Below are 22,568 nucleotides of genomic sequence, written 5' to 3'. Positions count from 1 at the left end.
GAAGCCGAGGTCGACGTTACAGGCTAAGGGGTGTGGTGGGGAAAGTTATTAGTCACTCCCAGACATCAGGAAAGTGCTGTGATGGGAGAGGCTGAGGGTGGATAACGACCCGATGGACGAACTCTTGACAACAACTCTCTCTCTCTCTCTCTCTCTCTCTCTCTCTCTCTCTCTCTCTCTCTCTCTCTCGAATGCAGGTGTTTCAGGTTACGGCCATTATCTTGGTGGAGGTTAAGAGGCTGGGTTGTGGGAGGGAGAGCCAATGGCATCTGGACCTTGAAAAGGTAACGGAGATAAAATCTGCTCACATAGAACGAGTTCAAATGAATGATTTGGCTTACAGAATATGGCAATCTAGAGCTTCTGTAATAGAGCTGAATTTTTGAACCTCTCTCTCTCTCTCTCTCTCTCTCTTTTCTCTCTCTCCTCTTGCTTTTATTTCTTCTTCTTCCACTTTATCTCCTTCCGTATATCTTACGTGACCAGAGCATATAGTCTTCAGTATTACTTGTGTCCAAATATTATCTAATTATAAATAGTGGCTCGTTCAAAAAGCAATTTGATTGATTAACATCGTTGTCAACCTATAATTTCCCTAAATTATTTTGGTGACACAAATAACTTTGATTATACGTAACAAAACAATCGCCGCTAAAACTTTCGTAAGGCGAAGGCTTGTTAAAAACTTAATCCTTTCCATTGTCGAATGAAATAAATGAAAAAAAAAAGTGCACCTAAGTTAATCTCTGGTTAAAACTTTTTTTTTTTTTTTGTAGCAACAAGACCTGGAACAACATAACACATTATTTGGATAATTAATGAGTATCTGTTGAAGTAGTTACAATAGCGTCAATACCATTAATGACAATGTATATCTGGCTCGAGTAGTTCAGAGAATTTTGCGTGCCACAGTCCAATGGTAATGCGATTACAACAATGGCGCTTATACACTATCTCGTGTAGCTCGAGGAGATCTCTACAAGTTGTCTGGCACTCTGCGTGTAGCAGTTCAGTGTTGATGCTATTACATCATCACGTGCCGTGCTAAGAACGTGTAAGAGGTCTTAGCATGTCAAGTGTTCTGATGATTATTGTTTTTTTGATAAATAAATATAATTAATATGGATGATATTAAAGGACAACAATTAAGCGGGAAAGCCCGAAGCTCTAAACCTGAAGGAACTGATTACAAAAAAAAAAAAACTCAATATTATACCACACACAAGCAAAAGTTCACAAAAAACTTCGCCGACTGGAATAAGTTTTCTTTTTTCGTGAAGGTAAACCTTCAAACTGGTTTCCAAGTGTCATTGAGTCAAGAAAGATTGTCAAGAAGCATTAGGAAAATACATAAGCCGTGACTGTATTTGTATTTGTAATTATAATGTAATTAATAAAAAAAGTAATTAATTTATAATGCCAAATTTTTGGAATCTAAAGAAAGCGTGTCTACACTATGAGAAAAGTAACTGTAGCCTTTAGCCTTATTAATGCTAATAACAAGTTCGACTACCCCTTTACAACCTACAGTTTGTTCACCGCAAGACTTAATGCTGTTTTTAATTATTCTATGCATTGTCAAGATGCTTCAAATGCCAGAAATCTATAAACATATCCCAGATCCCCAAATGGGGAATTTATGTCAGGAGGATCTTGTTTTTAGAAAATTTCTGCCCTCAAACCAATTTAACTAGTAAGAAATGGATTCGGTTTATTAAGTTATATATTTTATTATTTCAGGAATATTTTATTAAATCATGTCATTGATTTCCTTAATTTATATATATTTATAGAAATTGATAATTATAATAATTAAGTTAATTGATTACTAAAGCTACTAAATATTCAGTTTATTAAATATCATTTATTTTATAAAAAACGTAAACAAGAACAAAAGAGGAATAAAGAAGGTACTACAACAGATAGTCGCGATCTCTTTTAGAACATCGGCCGAATTCCCCGTCCACTCATAAGCCATTATTCTTCAAGGCATCATAGAAATGCTCAAGTGAATTATTTTGTGTAGTAAAATAGAATGTTATTGCTAAAATTCTTTACAGTCTAATGCACTTTCCAATGTTTGAATCTGCGAACATATTTGGCAACTGTCTGAGAACAAGTATGATCAAGCATCATCCCAAGGAAGCCAGTTGCGCAAAACACTCCCCACATTATCCTTAACAGGACACAAGGCAGTCAAATTCTCTGCGCGCTAAACCCACTCACAGCCATCGTTACGATACCTGGTGATGCAACTTTCATCAAATAATAGGACCAGTCAATGGCCCGATCACGTCTCTCCATGTGCCAGGATAGACACGGCAATAAATTTGATCAATGATTCGAGTCTTGTTTATCTTACGACGTACTGCTATATAATGATCCTTATATGTTTGACTACTCGTAAGTTTGTATAATTTCTGATTATTGGAATTAGTAAAAATTTCTCGCACTCAAAATAGAATTTTTAAAAGTATCGAAGATCTAAACCAGAGAAATATGGAGGATATATAAATACTTGTTTGACAATGTAGATAGTTACAAGAAAGCACAACTAAATTAATTTTTTTTTCACTTTCTTTATGAAAATTTAATTCAACAAATGCCGTAACTATTGCTGAAACAGTTAGGTAGTGCATTTATGAAACAGGTGTTATGCCATGGCCTGTCATTGTTCGAACTGCATATATTTACATTCCCTAACATTTCTGCCAGCAGCATTTAGAAGAAAAAAAGAAGAAGAAGAAAAAAAAAAACTTGATGAAAGAAAAAAATGCAGATAAGAAACCCTTCGTGTGTGTTTGTGTGTGAACTGCATAAACGAATGGGTTTTGTTCCTGAAGGTCAATAAACTTGTTGTGGGATGAAATTGGGACCTGGCTTATAAGGAGTGGTCCTCTCACCCTGTATTTTACTTACGTGCTATGTCAGATATAAGGGAAGGGTGCTTTGTGCACTTCAGCAAGTAAGAAAAAGAAAAAAAATCTAACTTTGAAAGCGCCATATTCTTTACGGGTGGTATGTCTGCTGCCAACATATTGCCAATGACCTTTTCCAGTTCAAGTTTTAAGAACCAGCACACCATTCAATTCCAAAGTCCCGATATCTATCTGCATATACTACCCTCCAAAAAAGTAGTGGGAATCCTTTAGGGAAAAAAATGCGACTGTCTACTTGACTCTCCATTTTATTAGGATCTGTTCTTCCATTCCATGTATTTTCTTTTTTGCAAATTAAGTTAGCATTTTATGACACAACTAGCGCTATATACAACATTCCGAATGATTGTTGTAGTCTCTGTGAATCTTGCAGTTGGAAAAGCAAATATGAAACACCTGTCAAACAAAGAACAAAAAATACAAAATATATAGTCTAATAGTCACATTTTTTTATTGCTGAAAGGGACGTATGTAAATAAAATCTGTAAGTTCACCTTCATATGCCTCTGGTCACAATCAATTAGCAGTCGCACTATACAAGGGATAGTTATCCAAAAAAAAAAAAAAAAAATTACTCTGCCATCTGGAACATAAAAGTCGGATAATAAGAAAGGTCATATGATTCGAAGCGTGCTACCTCTAGTTTTTTTTTTTTTTTTTGCTATAAATACGATGAGCTGAATTTTGGAGGAAATCAAAGCTATTTAGAAAATCTACCTATTTAGAAAATCCCGAGTTTATGGAGGAAAACGCCACCATCACATTGTAAGCTAACTCACCTTCAATTGAAAAGCCTTCATAATGGTTCTTCATATCCTAGTCGATATTTCAACTTAGGTTTTTCCGACTGCGTCGAAATCGACTGAACTACGAAGACTCATACTGTATAGCAGCGTTTCCCAAATTTTTCCTACGACGGAACACTTCACAAATCCTGAAATTTTAACGGAACACCTTGGTTAGCGTCGAGCATCATCGGCCTCGTATTAAATGTAAAGCTAAGCGCACGCTATCGCTGTGCTATTAAGGCCAGCGGGCGCTGGCCTTAATAGCACAATCCACACGCAAAATGAGGAGCGCCTTATTTTCAAGTATGTTTGAACTTGTCGCAGCATTTAAAACCATTCCAGGCTCATATTAATTTTGATAATTTTTGACGGAACACTTATTCACTTTCCGCGGAACATAATTTGGGAAACCCTGTTGTATAGTATGTCATGCGTAATTTGGAAAACAACCGAAGTGTCCCTAGCATGGAAATGACACGGGAAAAGTACCCAATTACAATAATTGTGCTTTAACAACAATAATAATCATCCAGTTTTTTTTCCCTGTATACACAAACTTAAACAAATCGACTACTTCTGTGAAGACTATAAAGTAAAATAGGTCTCTCTCTCTCTCTCTCTCTCTGCAGTATTAAATGATAAAGCTGATCTTTTGGGAGCAAAGGGATGTCAACTTTATCTGCACTGCAATGACAGCATATGACATATTAACAGCTAAATATCTATGCAACATAGCAGCTATGCTAAAGCATTACTTTGATGCTAACTGTAGTATAACTAGAACCACTGCATTTTGTATTGAATATTTGGAGCGAACATAAAATGTAATAATAATATTTATTATTATTATTATTAATATTATGTGACACCTCCAGGGAGTCTAAAGACTAATCGAGGGAGAGTATGCCAACAGCATCGAACGGTTGATATCCTTCCAACTACTCACCGCGCTCAAACTTGCTTAACTTTTTGCGTGAGCCATTAGTAGCAGAGACTTTACCAATCGACCAACCTTATTATATATATTTGTAAAAATTATATTATACAAAAATTAAATATTTGTAAATACTCTACATATATGATGATGATAATAAACTTTATCATTGGTTAACAATTATTATTATTATTATGAATGCATAATATCACGATATAAGAACACAACTGCGAAAGGCTCTATATTATGATCTTTTTTTGATTATTTCCATACTTGTTTGTTAAAATATTGTAGTTGTCATATCTTATTTGCAAACTCATAAATTTACAGGAATAAAAAAAAATAGTGATGCAACGTCTGAGTGACAGTTCTTTAGACTACCGGCAGGTTAAATTTGCGTACATAGATGACCCTAATGATCTTGTAATGAGTGGGAGGAAAACAAGAAATTAATACTTGTTCTGAATCCCATGCCTTTTCAATTAGGTCATGCAGACACCTTCCCCAACTGTCGTCTTATTTGTATGTTTGTGAAAACTAGTTATTCCACAGGTAGTCTGACTGTCTCCTGCCTACTTCACATGTCAAATTAACGAGGTCTTTTACTATACTAATAGCAAATGTAACGTAGAAGTCATTCACATTGAATAATCTGCAGACACCTTATGCATCTATTTATACTGACACACACACACATATCTCTGTGTGTCAGTATAAATAAAATAAACCTAAATAAAAATGAATATAGTTAAAGAATCAAATAAATGTAATTTTAAAACAAAATATAGAACAGCATAATAAAAGAGAAAAGAAATTTATTTGGATTTGAAGGATTTGGATTCAATGAAATTGTTTAGTATATAATTTTTTTTCGGAGCTTTGGTAGGTCAGTTACTGTTACCTATAGCCTTTGATTTGAGACGTGTTTGAATCCATCTAGGACACGAGGGATATTTATAAGAACCTTTTCAAGAAGGATGGGTTAACTTGCTTTATACAGTACTGGAATGGCTCTTGATCCGCAAAACAGGCAAACAACCAGAAATCTTCTGCAATCCTATCAGACCCATTAATTAGGCACATATAAAACCAAGTTTGTGAAACGCTACTGAGCCTAACGCGTTAAAGTGAAAATCGTCTCATCTTACACTGAAAACCCCAAAAGTGGACAAAATGTTCAAATATATGCCGAAATATGGTTTAGGACAAGGATCTTCAAATAGTGGACGACGGTGTCCACATCCTGACCAGTGAATTCAAATCAAATATAACTTATTCTCTCTATAATGCAAAATCATAAGAGGTACTGTCATAAACCTAAGAAGTATCATCTACTGGTCAGCAGCGAATTATCATCTAATCATTAGCTACTTCTGTTTATATATGAATACAAAAACATAAATCGGCATCTAAATCATCATACATCTTTGCTTGCATGAGTTAAGCTAGGTAGGTGCACGAGTAAGTGGCAGAAAAAAAGAAATCATATAAATAATGATGACCGTGGCCCTACGTTATCATGCTATCACCATATTTCGTTTACTAATAAAACATTAAAATAAATTTGAGACTTTTATATTCTTAGTGAACAAGCAAAAAAAAAAAAAAAATACCGTTAATTATTACTGCTGATGATTTGAGCCTGCGTATGAGACCTGTAGGAGGCATCAGAAGTTTGGTTTGATCCGTCAGAGAGCTTAGCTTTTCAAATATGATGGGTGCAGCGTTTAGGTGAAGACAGTGCGTATTTAACAGTTCAGAATATATTTGCAAAAGTAGTAAGACGCTCGTGAATCAAGACTGATTTCTGTCGAAATCTATTCGGTCCTATCAGAACAGAAAAGCTGAAGAAACGGTGTTGATGTCATTATAACTACCATCATCGTTTAACCAGATTGACAAACTCAGTCAAAAATAAAATCACTGCAAAATAATGAAAATGAATATTGGCATGTATGTGAATATAGTTTATCTTTCAATGTTGCAAAGCTCATTATTGCATCCACATTCAGCACCACCCTCGATCGAAAATAGAGACATTTGTTGGACACTTAAGCTCTTTGGGTCACCTGGCAATACACAAAGCTATAGCAAAATCTTTCGGCAGACCTCTAAAATTTAAGAAATTGGAAAAACTAATGCTAAAATCGGAACTTGTTGTCATGGAAACGCTGTTGCTTCTATCTGGAGCATAAATGTCAGAGTTGCGTTCAACAACGGCTGAAAGGTCATTTTAATATCTCTTAATTACGCGTATTCTCTGACCGATTTGTCTGTTTTGCGAGAGTTAAAACCAAAATTTCCGACAGAAAAACTCTGCCACCACTTATCGTTTTTTTCTAATAGTTTTATAATAGTTGCTCAGGTCTGCTTTCTACTTGTATTCACATTTCCGCATATCGTTAATGTTTACTTTTTTTCTCTGTCGTTTGTTGGTCAATCTTGTCACATGCTTTCATGCTACCGGGACGCATTAGTCTGAATGTGATTTAACTATTCTAGATTAATAAATTCAGGAGATCTGACTGACCAAAGATAAGCAGATCTCGAATAATACAGTTAGGAGTGACGGTTTTCCTTTTATCAAAACTTGTCGAAACATCACAGCGGAGCTCCATTAGGGTGGAAATAAAGCAACACATTCATAAAAGAACATTCTACTCATTCAACCCCTTTTCAAAACAAAGATTTTGTTTTGAAAATTTTTCTTTATTAAAATAAAAAAAAGTTCTAATTTGTTCAGTCAGCTACTCGCCATCTGGCAAAATCTACTCCACGGGCGAGTGGGCGAGCTTATTTTCGAGCCCTGTGTATGTTCCTATTAACTAATTCTTCACAAGTTCACATCATGTTTTACCGGGAAATTCGTTTCAACTCTTTCAGTATGATTTTCGTTAATCATGAATGTTTATTATGAAAATTTTTGCTCCATTTGGAGTAAATATCAATGGACGGTAGATGACTATATGGACAAGAAATTGTTCATATAGTCATCTATATGAACAATTTCTTGTCCATAGACATTCAATATTCTTGAATTCGTTGCTTGCCTTGATAAAAATCATAAATAAAGTGAAGATCGGTGTACTTTTTTCGAAAAGTTAGTCTGCACCTTTACCGACTGATTTTTGTTAAAACAAAATATAAAATCACGCAGTTCAGCATTGTCAACCCATGACATGCAACTGAATACTGCTTACAAACCTCTAAGAATTTTCATAGACTTATTATTCATGACAACATTTAAGTTGCTAGCTGTGCGAATATATATATATATTATACCATTTTATATCATATCATACCATTATATATATATATATATATATATATATATAATTTAACTGACTAGCACCCGAGAAAGTATAACAAAAAACTTTAATAAATCACGACTAGTTTCATCGGTGTTCCGGCTTCTTCATATGAGTAAGAAATAACATAAGACTTATAAAAATAACAAGGTAAAAAACATGGACTTTCCAGCTTAATAAAAAGAAGCAGAATAGTAACAGTCATATTTGAATAGGTGACCGCGTGCTACTGTTGGCATGAGTTGAATATTTGTGACAGCTAATTTTAGAGCGCCAGTATTGGATTACTGCGCTATGGGAATCAGGCAAATTGTAGCTTAGATTGTTGTTCAAGTGTGAAGGGTCCAGAACTATTTCTTTTCATTCTATAATTCGTCTTTCAAATTCATCCTTGCATATATATAAATTGGTTGTGCGGTCCCAATCAACTTGGTGTGGCCGTTCTTCGAGGTTAGAGTTTGCGGAGAAGAGAACAAGGAAAGGGCGCTCGCTCGTGTTGTACTGTAGGAGATGTCACGTCTATGTGCCTCAAGACGAAGTGAAATAGATTTATCTGTCTGGCCAAAATAAGGTCGACCACAGTCGCACAAAGCTTTATAAACACAAGGAAAATGCAGTTGGTTGTGTTTTGGTTTTGGTCGACTCAGAAAAGAACGAAGTTTTGGCAGAGTAGTATAGTCGGTCTTTGTGTTGAATTTCTTCATAATCCTAGATAGTTTTGGGGTAAGAGAGCTGATAAATGGTAACTGTATATGAGTGATAGGGTTGGATTCATCTTCTTGTCGAGGTTAGACTTTGCGAGGTTGTTGGCGTGGTCTCAAACGATTAGTGATGTTACGAGATGAATATCCATTATTTAAGAAGGTGTTTTTCAGGAAGTTAAGTTCTGTTTGAAGGTCTTCTTCTGTGGAAGTGAGACAACTTGCTCGATGGGCAAGGGTGGAGATGATGCCCAGTTTCTGAGGAGGGAAGTGATGAGAAGAGCCATGCAAATATCTATCAGTGTGGGTGGTTTTTCGAAATGAAAATTTAAGACAGTCAGGTAATCTACTGATCTTTAGATCCAAGAAGGGGAGAACGCCGTTAATCTCTAGTTCTGGTGTGAATTTAATGTTCTGATGTTGATTATTTAAATGGTTTAGGAAGTTTTGAAGTTTTTAAAGTTTTTTGTTATACTTTCTCGGGTTCTAGTCAGTTAAATTTTAATTTTATAAATGTATACATCCCGAGTCACTCCTAATTACAACAATATATATATATATATATCCCGTTCTTCTGTCTTGACGTAGTATGCGCTATTATGAGGAATAAGCAGCCACCCTATTAATTTATTGGGGTCATTTGTTTCGGTTGTGTTTCCCCGAAGATAACATAAATCTTGACTATCTGTGAAAAATGAATCCAGGTCACAGACGATTATGGTAATGCCTGCATTTTAAAACAGCTCCTAGTAGCAATTTTAGCAATTTTTGAGACAAATCTGCCTCATGTCTGTTATTCAGTTAAATGCCATATTATGAATACTCTCATAGATGCTCAGAAACTAAAAATGGGTGCGGGGGGGGGGCATTGAGGCTTACTTTTGACTTTACAGGTAAAAAAATAGCTTTTTTTACCTTAAATCCTCAACCATACATCAGGTGTTAGCTAGTTTTAAAAGAGTGCAAACCATTTTTAACTGATAGCAGTTTGGCATTGGCGTAATAAGATATCGTGAAATTTGGTACTTAAGATCTCTGATAACATATGTTGGGTTGGTTTAATTTTACTTTCGGTTGGACTCTTTGTAGTGGCATAATTAGGAAACAAAATTATATGTCTTCAGTACATGCATGACGGTTCGATATTTCTTGGATTTACATAAACACGTAACATAGTTTATTAACGTAATAGACCAGTAGACCCACACCTTACCGTCAGGTATTGAACCAAATCTGACGAAATGGGTTGATTTGTCCTTATTCCCCAAGTGTCCTCTGTCTGTATATTGCGTGTGTTCTTCCGGCCGGTTTGTTTGTTTTAAGGGATGAAAATCCCGAGTTTCCGTGAGAAAAAAAAAAAAACTCTCCACCTCCGTATGAACAACCGGCTAACTCACCATCTGATTGAAAAGACCTGATAAAAATTCCTCACATGATAAACGGGATTCGAACGGGTCTTTCCAACCAAACGGCTCGTCTAAACAAATTGAGCTACGGAGGCTCCTCTCTAGCTAGTTAACTAGTTGTAATTTAATGAATTTTCAAACATTTAGAGTCGTTTGAAGTTAGTTTTCAATCCGACCATTTCAGTGGCAAACTTAGGCCATCCAAATTTATATTCACAGTACATTTATTATGATAATGAATGGTGTCACTCTATAATAAAAAACCACTACTTACTTATGGATAGCTACAAACCTCCATGCCTCAGCAGGATCCCAACTCACTGCCTGTCGATAGCAAAACGCAAGTGTTATCTACTTTTTACCAACTGGTAGGACTTATATTTTTATTGAGCATATGCATTTTTTTTTTAAATTCTTGGAGACCCTTTATAAACTATCATTTAAAATCACGCCCTAAACACTAGGTGAAGTCATAAACTAAAATTCCTTATTTTATTATCATCTAGCAAATTATGATAAGAAGCAATTGCTCTCAGGAGTACGTAGTTCCGCGGGTGGATCCATGAAAAAATTCCTAATGCAGTTTCAACTGGAAATAAGCTGTCGTATTGAATATACATGCGGATAGAGAAGTTTTTTTGCGAGTAAAACATGTTCCATAGTGGAAATTCACTCTGAGGACGGGGGCTAAGTAATAGCACTACTACTTACTGTTTCTATGTTACAGCTCCATATGATGGTTTTTTTTTTTTTTTTTTGATAGGAGAGGCTTTGTTGTAATTACAGCCTGTACAACTAAAAACAAGAGGGCATGATGACACACATTATATCTGTTAACCGCGCGTGTTCTCCGGTCGAGTTACCTAATTTGCGGAATAAAAAACCCTTCCATCTCCTTATGAGACCGATTAATTCACATTTAGGTGAAAGCCCTTCTAAAAAGATTCTGCGCTTCCTCTTTGACAATTAGAACCCATCTTTGCACTGAGGGGAAAATATCATGGTATCCTTTTGACTGCGATATTTGTTTAATTAGAATAATACAAAAATAATGCATAATCTACGACTTCCTTTCTTATACTCCTTATTTTATATACTCCTTATTAAAACTGTATTTTCCTATTCATTAGATAACTGTAACCATTTTTCTAACCAATAAGGAGAAAAACTTCTCGTTAATGAATTCATTTGAGTCTATTTAGGCTTAGCTAATCACAGCATTCTGAATACTTAATTAATCTGACGTACATAAACGAAGCATGAAACGTAGCCATTACAAGATAGATAGGTGATCATCCTCAATATCCTTTCCGTTTTGCTTCTTCTTTTTCTACTTTTTTCTTTGCGTGCCCATGCACGCACGCACATACTTGCACAAATAAATGACTGTCAGATGTCCAGTATTCGTGACCTTCCATCGACCCAGTAATGCAAGAAAGGTAGGAGAGTGTCATCAACTGTACACGAAATAGTACTGAAGATGAAACGTATCGGAAGTCATCATCTCATTACCCAAAGGGGAGGGCAGCGGTTTACCTACGTCGCTGTGACCCTACGGCTATTCATTTCACAGTCGAATGGTTCGGAAACCTAGCTCAGGTGGTTTTTCCCTCTCTGTACAAAACGAATGCCGTCTTTCGTTGGCAGGTAATTCATGGATGCACGTCTAAAGACCTTCAAGTAAAATTGCCATAAAAATCGAACTAGCTTTAGGCTATAATAATTAACTGATCCTTAGATTAGAAAGATTCCTCTTACAGCTACTTATTTATATATGTTATGTTGTAGGTCTTTTAAATAAACAGGACATGGCATGGATACATTAACTCAAAACGATGTATTGAACTACGATAAATATGGAAATTAAAACAATAAGTTCTAAACTTTAGATCAACAATTCCAGTTTTTCTGCTTTTAAATATAAAATAGCTCCAAATTCCAAATCATGTCGGACCTCTCCCTCCTCCCACAAATTTGAAAAAATAAAAAAAAGGAGCGAGTATTCGAAATGTAAGAAATTGTGAAGTTTCATATCTTAGTACCTAGGCTATTGAAGCTGAGGCAGCATTCAAAAGTTATGTAAATAAAATGAAATATTTATGTAATAGCTCACAGATCATTAACATGATCTGTGAGCTATTACATAAATATTACCATACGCTACAGTCATTCGAACATTGAAAAGCAATGTGCCACCAGTGACCTATATAAATTTGATTAGTATAGAAAATTCCGAGAAAATTTTGTGAATGCAATGGTGATAAATACGTCAAAAGAAAAGGGAACGATGGACTGAAAGAGGAAGAGATGCTTCCGTGATAACACAGACCTACTAATCAAAACTTGTCGAATGGGGTCTGCTTTGAAATAACTTACCGTTCTTAAGTTTGTCATTTTACAGTTTATGATAATTTATTTAGGAGACAAAGAGAGTAGTTAACAAATCCAAAAATATATAACACGCGTTTCTTTGTTTTGTTTTGTTTTCTTCTTTTTTTTTTTATTTGACTCCTTAATATTACTTTATTTTGAATTTTAAAATATTAAAGAATATTATATAAAAGTATATATTTATTCGAAACCCTTTATAGTTTTGGTTTGAATAGACATTTTTCTGGTCTTTTCCTTATGTGATACATCAACAGGTTCCCTTTTTTAAACTCCTCTGTAATGCAAAACATCCTGACAAACTACTGCTGTCAGCCTACTGCTTCTGCTGTACTGATTCAAATGCCTGCTCTTCGTGAATCATAATTTTTTCTTGCCGGCATGAAGGCATCCATTCCCCATTCCAATCCATTCCCCACTCAAATGTTGTGCTTCCAAGCCTTGGTTCAACAAAAGGTGTACCAAAGTGGTTCATTGAAAAAATAAACAAAAAAAACGCAGCTTACCGCAAGGTGGTCTGCATCAAGAACGCCAGCTGCACACTCAACCTATGTAAAGGTTACTTGACGCAGTTTCTGCTTGCTTGCACATCCACCCTCTCTCTCTCTCTCTCTCTCTCTCCCTCAACCAGATGACACCACTGTTGCAGCAAAGAAAAAGGATAACTTCGCTGTTTTCCAACTTCTGCTTCCAAGCCAGAAACTGAGCGGTATATGCCTCCAGTGGGTTTTTTGCAAAGACACATCAGAAGAATACTAAACAACTTAGACACTAAAGAGGCTTTTGGTCCCGATTGTATCTCTCCAGTTATACTCTCGAATGTTGTGCTGCAGAGCTAACTAACACCTGTTTCTTATTCAACTTATCCAAAAAAAGGAGAAACAAGTTTTATCGTCCTAATGCTCTCTATCAATCTCCTCAATCCTCTCTAAAATAATGAAAAAAAATCATCAACAGTGAACCTCTCCATCACCTCGAGGCCCACCAGTAATCAACGACCACCTGCATTGATTCTGCCAATCAAGATACATAATTGACTTCTTAGCCTACATCCTTCGCTGGACTCGTGCTATGGAAAAGTTTGAAGAAACATGTGCCGCCGCTCTTAACATTTCCAGAGCATTTAATCGTATGTAGCATCGATTCTTGCATTGCTGAAGAAGCTTGAACAGAAGGAACTATCCACTATGACAAGCAGTGAACTACCAGGGAAAAGGCTTGCTACCCAAAAAGAAGGAATGCCTCGGGATCCTGTTTTATCATCTACTCTCTTTCTCTTATATATAAATAATTTACTATCAACACCACTAATCCTACTCTTTGCCAACGACAAATGGAGTATATTCCATTCGTCCTGCTCATTCGACAAAACATGCAGGGTTCAGACATCCCAGTCTTCAAGATCATATGCATCTGCCTTAAACTGATCTCCATACCATCATTCAGTGGGGTGAGGATAACTTGATGCATCACATCAATAGCTTCCTCAGCCTCTAAATAATTAGGAAATTCTTTTCCACTCAAAACGCTACTTTTCACCTATCCAACTATACACAAATCCCAAACCCGTCCATCCTTAGAATACTATTCACATGTCTGGGGTGATGGACTCAAAACCTCCCTAAAACTTCTCGATGCTGTTCCGAGGAAAGCGATTCGGCTGATAGATGATCCTTCCCTCCTCCTTTCACAGACTCGCTTCATCCTCTGCCTCATAGATATACTGTTTCATATATATATATATATATATATATTCTAGATATAATTAATCAACATATGCTTATTATATACCCAAATGTTCCCGCTCTTATCGAATGATAAATGCTGCATAACCTAAAATATTTGTAATTTGCTTGACAATAACGCCATTTTAGCACTTTTAGCCCATAACGATAACAAAAGTAAATGCAATTTTTAATCCATTTACTGCTTGTTTAATTTCAAAGAAGTTATTTTTTTATTAGTTAAGCTTCATATAAAAAGAACCGGTTTTTTTTTTTAGTGAAATGCACGATCTTGTAAATGTCTGTTTGACATCAGCTTTTGTGGGCTTGTTAGTCAAAATGCACGATTTTGTTATTCCATGCGACCACCACCAGTTTTACCCGGGCACAGTAGAGGGCTACCGCGTGATGTATTCTTTATGGCCAACGATACGACTACCAGAAAAACGTGGCTTTGACCACACACGGTTCTAATTTGCCAGAGAGTTTGTTGGCACCACTAGCAGTAAATAATTTGTCAGATACAGGTTTGAATATAACATTCTTTCCCCCACAGATAATGATTCATGTGTCATATATTCGGTAGGATACCTAATTATCTTAGCTTTATTTAACTCTGTCTTATTCTTATCTAATTTTAATCTAATCATTCTGAAAAGTAGGAAGCTACCTTAGATAAATCTTGTTTCATTTCGGATGCACCATGCTACCAGTTTATGTATTCTCTTTCCATACATCTGCTTATATTTTATCTACCCCCCCCCCATGTAAAAAAAAAACAAAGAATTACGATCTCTAAATTAAGGCATTCATCTATTCACCAGTTAGTATTATTTATTAAAGTTGAATATCGCTTTATTATATAACATTTGTGTTTTTTTTAAAGGCCTTTTCAGCATGAAAGTATTAAGCATGCGTAAAAAAAAATACGCACATGCGTAGTGGGGGAAAGGTGTGTTATAAATTTCTGTGTTAATCAACTCTTGATTTTACATGGTTTTGAAGTTAAAAATATTATACATATTATGTGTAATATGTTGAAAAATATAAATTTCAAATCTTTGAAATGAATTACATTTCCTTTTAGGTGATCATATAACGTCATGTTAGCCGAAGATGAGAAACGGCAGAAAAACATTCCATGTTCTGGAAGAGATTGTAGCAAAAAGGTATTTTATTATTTATTATATTTTTATGAAATGTTGGATAAATACAGTGCAAGAAAGTGTAAAAAGAAAAAGTTATTTATCGTAGGTAAGCTAACCATAAATCTCGTTGTGAAAATCCTCGGCCTAGCAATAGATTGTTAGTAGATAAGTACAAAGCAAAGGAGAATGGAGATACCCACCCGGGGATTTCTTAGTATTTAAACTGCCGCTTCCTTGACCCGACACTAGAGCCATCTGCTGGGGACAAAAGTGTGATAAGAACGAAACAGGATATTTGTGTACTGTCTCGATTCTACACGACCTTGTAATGCTTTACATGTGAACTCCCTTAACCACCTGCTTGCCCCGCCCAGGGCAAAGCGACCCCTGTAGGAGAAAAATATAATTACAAATACGATCGTACGCACGATAAGAACGAAGATATCGAGGTGCAAAACACATCGTCGAAGGGCTCTCCACACTAGTTGTCGATGAGTAGATTCTCCTCACGCTGTCTGACGAGTGTCAAGCGAGTTAGTCAGTTAAGGTCTTACACATCAATCGGTGGATGCAGCACTACACCTGCCGTTTTGTTTGAACGACGCTCGTCGGGGCGCTTTTTGGTCGTAGAACAACGATTGCCCAGAGGGTATACACACAGGTCATTTGGGGTGAGAAATGATAAACATTTACATCCTGGTATGATGCAGCGTTTGAAGTTTTAAAAAAAAATGAATAACGTCTTGGCGTGTGTAATATAGAGAGGGTGTTTACAAATAGATTTAGGAAAGTTGTGTATGCTTTTTTGTTGGTTTTAGAACGTAAGTGAGATTAACGTGACTCAGCTATGCTCTGTGTGTGTGTGTGTGTGTGTGTGTGTGTGTGTGTGTGTGTGTGTGTGTGTGTGTGTGTGTGTGTGTGTGTGTGTGTGTGTGTGTGTGTGTGTGTGTGTGTGTGTGTGTGTGTGTGTGTGTGTGTGTGTGGTCTTAGTGACTCCTAATCCAAGTACTCTAGCAATGTCACGTGATCTCACTGACTTTCTATCAGCGAGATCTTTCTGCTTTCTGAGTTATACAAGATGGTAGGTCGGCCCAAATGATTATTGTAATAAGAGCAATCAGTGATTCTGGTTCTAAATTGAATATGATTGGCCCTGGACTTTTATTCAACAGAGGCATCCAACAAGACACGACTTGCTATGTTTGAAGCGTTGTAAATATTATTGAAAGAACCAGAACTTTGAAAAGAGCCAAAAAAATGCCTTTTTCTTTTGTTTCTTCTTCTCCTCCTCCTACGCAAATACTTTACAGGTTGCATCGTTCAACCAGTTTTTGACCAAATTTGGAGTTTTTTCTTATGTTGCTTAATGTTATCTGGAAAATTCAGTCCAACTCGACTGAAATGAAGAAGAAAATAAAATTTGCAAGCCCTGATATAAGTCTCATGAAATATATCACTTGTTTTTTAAAAGCTACTACTTGGCTGACATTATTGTTTTAATTTTTTCAAAATGCAGATTCTCTAAAATTCGAACAATACTCTGACAGCAGATAGCAATACCACTAATTATTAAAAAAAATTCAATAAAATAGCCGCTTCAAAATTTCAGCTAATCTTCTGTTTCCTCATACTTGGCTCACTTTTTTTTTTTTTTTTCGTATGAGATTTTTAATATTATTCCACATGTTCAAAAGGCTGCTCAAGAATTTATGGTAAGCGCTGACACACAAATGCTTACTACGTGTATTATCAAATAAGTTATTTGTTTATATTTCAAAAGTTACGTCATATATGATACAATTGGAATTTAACTGTTTTACAATAAATTTCATCAAAAAACTTATAATGCAGTACAGTACTTGTTTGAAAGTATCTTTCTAATCTATCTACTCTTCTATCTACTCTAATACATATACCCTAGCTGCCACATCACGTTTTTCTGAAAATTTATTATTCATTTTATTGTCCCCGATTTCAGCTCTGAAATATGACTGCATTTTAACACAGAGAGAGAGATCAGAACATTTCTCGTTCTAGGTGAATTTTAAAAGCCTTTTAATAAAGATTTTGAAATGTAAATTTAAAAATGTTTCAAATTGCATTTTGCTCCATACGCTAGACGCTAAGCACCGAATTTTCTTCCATATGCTTTAATACTAGCTTGTATTTAATCTGACAATGATTAAGCTAATGTTTAAATGATTTATAGGGTAGATTTTGATGCCACTTTTGTAGCAATAATACTTTTTAGATCTTTAAGTGAGAATAGTGGGCAGGAGTTTTGGTTTCTCCATAATAAACATTTATGGGCACTTTGAACACGTTCATAAAGGCCTTGAACTTTCACCCGAACTCATATCAAGGAGTGTTGCGACGCACTAGATACAGCGCTGGTAACAGCTGGTCCTAATCCCAGATACCATATTCTAATACATCTCAGAGATTTTCAGTCACATGGAGAGTTTGGAATTGGGATAGTCAAAGTAGATGACTTATTAAAAATATGTATGTATTAATATCACATCGTCAACAATCACATTTTTACGAGTTTGTAGAAAAGCGATGTAAATGACGGAAACCAGTTCAGTAGAACAACACCCGTCAAAATACTATGGAAAAGCAGAGGGCAGAAGCAGAACTTCTAATAGAGCTCACCTAAGCTAGTTTGAGTTATTCTCTGAAAAATTACCTCTCATGTGATTTGAATCGAGTTGATATTTCTTCGAATGCACGTTGCAACATTCCCATGGCGTCTTACCCTGTTTTGTTTATTTTTTATTTAAAATGTCAGCACAAATAAGCCAGAAGATATCCATGATGTTTTGTCTATTTCTTTTTTCCTTCGAATCCATAGAACAGTGCTTCCCAAACTGTGGGCCATATGTTTTGTTGACAGGGGGGCCGTAAAATAATGAAAACAAATTTAAAATGTTTTAAGACTAAGTAGATATTTTTTTATCTTAAAAGAAACGTATTTCTTTTTTGTTATTTTTTTATATTTTAATGGGAAAAAATCACACATTGGTGCGGGTTCACAAATTTTGCCTTCCTGCCTATTTCGGCGTTTAATGAATGTTAGTAAATATCTGCTTATTCATATAAGTTTCATTTCAAAGCAGAAATCTAAGAATTGCAGTTTCAAATATTTCACCTGATATTGAGTTTTTGTGCAGCAGTATTGAAACACATCCATCACATTAAATTGTTATTAAACTTCTTTTATGTTTTTCATTCTTTCTTTATTACTAATCGTTTTACGTTTCATGTGCTTGTACTGCAAAGGTACAATAACAATATTGTATCTATCTATATTAAAATATGAGATATTGTGCCAGGTCAAATCTGTATGCTAAAAATGTAATATTTGCATTTGATTTTTGCAATATTCGCTGTGTATGTTTTGTATTGCATATAAATACAATAAATATTATAATAATATATGTCTATATTACGATTTTTTTTCGAGGGGGGGCCGTGAAATATTTTAATTTTTCCAAAGGGGGCCCTGACATCCAGAAGTTTGGGAAGCACTGCCATAGAAGAATAAGTTTTTCATGGTTTAAAGCATAAGACACAATTGCTATTTAAATAATGTCTTTAATCTTTACTCACTAGTTTTTTGTTGAACTATTGCGTGAACACGTTCACTGATTATATGAACCGAAAATGGGAAACTTGTAGTGATTCGTGTTTTGTAAGTTTAGTTGCAAGCGCAAAATTTAATTGAATGAAGCCATGGTTTATCGAAGTGAAGCATATATGAGTAGATTCACAGGTTCACAAAAAAGTCCGAGGAAGAAGAAAAAAGAGACACGCAGTCAGGTTCCTTCGCATCAACGACTGATGAGAGTGTTGATAACAATGACTGATGACCTTAGTATCGACAGTATGAAGGTGGTTGGTAATATACGAGAGTGAGAAAGCCAGCCATTTCTTAAATATAGTCCTCAGGCTTCCCAGAAGGTCTAGATCTACTTGTTGCTTAGGCATCCTCTAAATCCAGATTCCTGCTTAATTAGTCGCTAATTTGTTTCGCCTTTTTCAGTACCCCCTCCACAAATCTAGATCGATTGCGGCTCCTCAAAATTAGTCCCTTGTATTCATGCAAATTGACGGATCTTTTGTGCTGTGTTCTCAACTTGGTTTGTTGGTTTGATAGATTAAACTGAATGAGACTAGTATAATATTATATCTGTTAAATGTCTGTTTTTCTGGAAAAAAAATCGAAGTTTCTAGAAGGAAAATCCCTGAGACCTCCATATGAGACCACCTAACCGGCCTTTAACCCAAAACTCTTACTAATAAAATTTCATCATTGTAGATGGAATCTGGCCCCAATCTTTCCATCCGAACGTATGCTGCTGTACAGAGGGGGGAGACGTTTAAATACAAAAGACTTCTTTCAGAATATATCTATATTGCTGAATGAAAAGCTCATCCCTTTACTGGAAGCCAAACTATGGAAACACTGGTTTCAGTTCCAATAATATATTACAGAGTAATTTTGTCTAGACATTGTTCATCAGACTTTTTTGTTTGCGATATTCAAAAGCTCTTTAAAAGGCCGTTGATTGCTAGTGATTAAAAGGTAGAACAGAACGGTACATATGTGGCTTGTAGAACTGCAGACTTTTTTTTTCCCTTTAAGTATACAAAGGCTTGTACGCCACTGAAAGAGGTGCATTCAAATTGTACCATTTATCGATCCTGTATTGAAAAGTTATACCATTGTATGTTTTACATTGTTATTTTTCTAATTTTAATAAATCTATTTCAGATATCGATTGAATTATCCTCGTATAAATAAAACATTTAAATTGCCTACTGATCGAAAATAAAATTTGCGAAAATATAATAAAATTTCGTTATGGAGCAGTGGATCACAGTTTGGAAACCACGATAGAACTTTTGTAAAATGAATGGAAATCCCATTATATAAATAAAAATAATCTGGGAAGACTTTTTAAGCATACGAAAATTTTATATGACGTCTACTCTTCGTCAATTTAAATATTTAATTTTTTTAAAGAATGAACATGTATTTATCATTTACAATTCCAGATATTCTTCAGTCAAAATGAATCTCTCCCTGAATGGTAGTGTATACTTCCGGCAGCCATTTTTTCTTCTAGTGAAAATCTATTTTTTTATCTAGGTAATTCTTGTTTTTTCTTTTTTATTGTGCCGAAATTAAAGGGATGTCTAGATGTGCAAGAAGAGCCAAATAATTCAAAGTAGAAATAGTATTTATGTGATAATAATGTAGTGGAAAACCTGATTTGGTATGTAGAAATAAATGATACTGAAAAAAAAAAAAAACCTCACAGAAAGAGACAGTCCTCAATTGAACAATAATGGAATATATGCCTTAAGGGTCTGGGAAATGAGGTGATAAAGAGTTTCCTAGGGCGGAGTGTCGCTAAAAAATACAAATAGAAATGGCATCATTCAGAGGTGAATGCTCTTCCTCAGATCAAAGGACCATTCACGTAATTTGAACTGAAATCACAACTTGGATAGCAGCTGTTCAAATCGAATGTATGGTTAAATTGCATAGTCATTGTTCACATCGCAATTTCTGATATTTCAACCGGACACGATTTTATTTGTTTAATATACATATAAAAAAAGTAGTTGTACCTTGAAGGTACCAAAAGATGTTTCGTTAGGTTAAAAAAAATAATCATAATAATAAACTTAATAGTTTCATCGAAGTCAATACCTTCCAGTTAAATGTCACTCTATGAGAAGCGAAATGAAAGAAGAGTTGAGAATAACTGCAGTTCATAAAATGCTGCTATTAATAGCATTAATCCTTAAGAGCATATTAGATTTATGTAAGATAGTTAAAAAACTACCAAGCTTTGATTTTTACTTTTTTTTTCAGCCATTTCTAAGTGCTACCAACTATGTCACTTATCTCCGACGCCAAGATCGTACCAAGACCACCTGCACGGACGATAACTCCGAGACAGAACTAATTGACTTTAATGGGATGCTCGTTGAGATTCCGAAATTTTCCGAACTGCTCCGGCGATTAAGTGAAGATCTCCGATCGGCAATTCCCAGGTAAACCTCAGGTCTGGAGTGTTAAAGGTCTATAATTACAAGATAAGGCACCTTACAATAATTAGCATGTATTAAAATGATTAATTGCAGGCAAATTATAGCTATTTTGTATCTTTCTTGTACTTTAAATCGATGGTAAGGTTACCTGTTGCAGTACCTCGCTTATTAGAACAGGGTCACTGAAAAGCGGCGAAATCAAATTAGAAAAACAAGTCCAAGAATTGCAAATTCAGAAATTTTTCATTATTATGATGTCAGTTGCTCCAAATTAGCTTATTTCCATTAAAGATAAGCCTTTACACTATTTTTTTTCTCATTTATCGTTTTTTCATAGTCTTTTTTTATTCAAAGAAGAGAACCTAGGCGAATTTGAAAAAATATAATATAAAAATAGGTAAATATTCGTTCTAGTAACGAAAATAGGGAATTCTACCAGCATTCGGATATAAAAAAGGACTGTAAAATTTTCCCCACTTATTTATACCCATAGAAACATACTCGGAGAAGTCCACTTTATGCCACATTACACTCGGTGTAATTCATCCCCCACAGCTGCATTAAAATGCGCTAGGAAGTCCCCTGTTCGTGGACAATATAAGTATCCTAATGCAAGTCCTTCTGTCAGTGATAAATTCATGGGCGAACAAGGGCGTACAAACCCATAAGCAAATATTAATGCTCCTGAATAGTGGTGCTATGCCTGCAATACCTGGACACTGGAGGAGTGATAACGTATTGTTTGGAGCAATAAATCATTCATCGTGATTTTGCGATGGAAGCATCTCTAGATCCTGAAACAGCCCGAACGAGTACATCTGATAAGATTGTATTTTTCTAATTCTAAAACATGTTAGTGGAAGTGGATTAATATAGTTCATTGTTAGGTTAGATTTCTCCATCAGCGAACATATACCTTACATGTGTTCTCTGACTGTTCTACAGCTTACACTTGAAAAAAAATTGGAATGAAAAATCCTACCATATAAGACCGACTGAGCAGATTTCGTTCAAATTCATTCTTTTCAACCATTGAGTTTCATCGCTACCAAGTATACTAAAGAGGTGCTAGGTTAAAATGGACTGACCTCACCAAAATCCCTCTCTAAACCTGATTCATGTTTTTTCTAAGATTTCTTGAAGATCTGTCGTGTGAGAAATCTCAT

At 35.3% G+C, this 22,568-nt stretch overlaps 1 protein-coding gene across 1 annotated transcript in view; it reads left to right on the top strand.

Annotated features, from left to right (window-relative positions):
- mwh (multiple wing hairs) overlaps positions 1–22,568 on the top strand; it is a 69,217-nt gene that overhangs the window by 13,633 nt on the left and 33,016 nt on the right. The window contains exons 2-3 of the mRNA XM_090407375.1: positions 15,276–15,357; positions 21,224–21,405. Of these exons, the coding sequence (XP_090263501.1) occupies positions 15,292–15,357; positions 21,224–21,405 (248 nt within the window). The 5' untranslated portion in view covers positions 15,276–15,291. The remainder of the gene's footprint in view (positions 1–15,275; positions 15,358–21,223; positions 21,406–22,568) is intronic.

Source organism: Typopeltis vanoorti, chromosome 17 (genome assembly GCF_054136105.1).
Source record: "Typopeltis vanoorti isolate ZY-2024b chromosome 17, IOZ_Tvanoo_1.0, whole genome shotgun sequence".
NCBI lineage: Eukaryota > Metazoa > Arthropoda > Arachnida > Uropygi > Thelyphonidae > Typopeltis > Typopeltis vanoorti.
The sequence above is the reverse complement of the archived record's forward strand: the minus strand, read 5'-3'. Positions and strand labels throughout refer to the sequence as shown.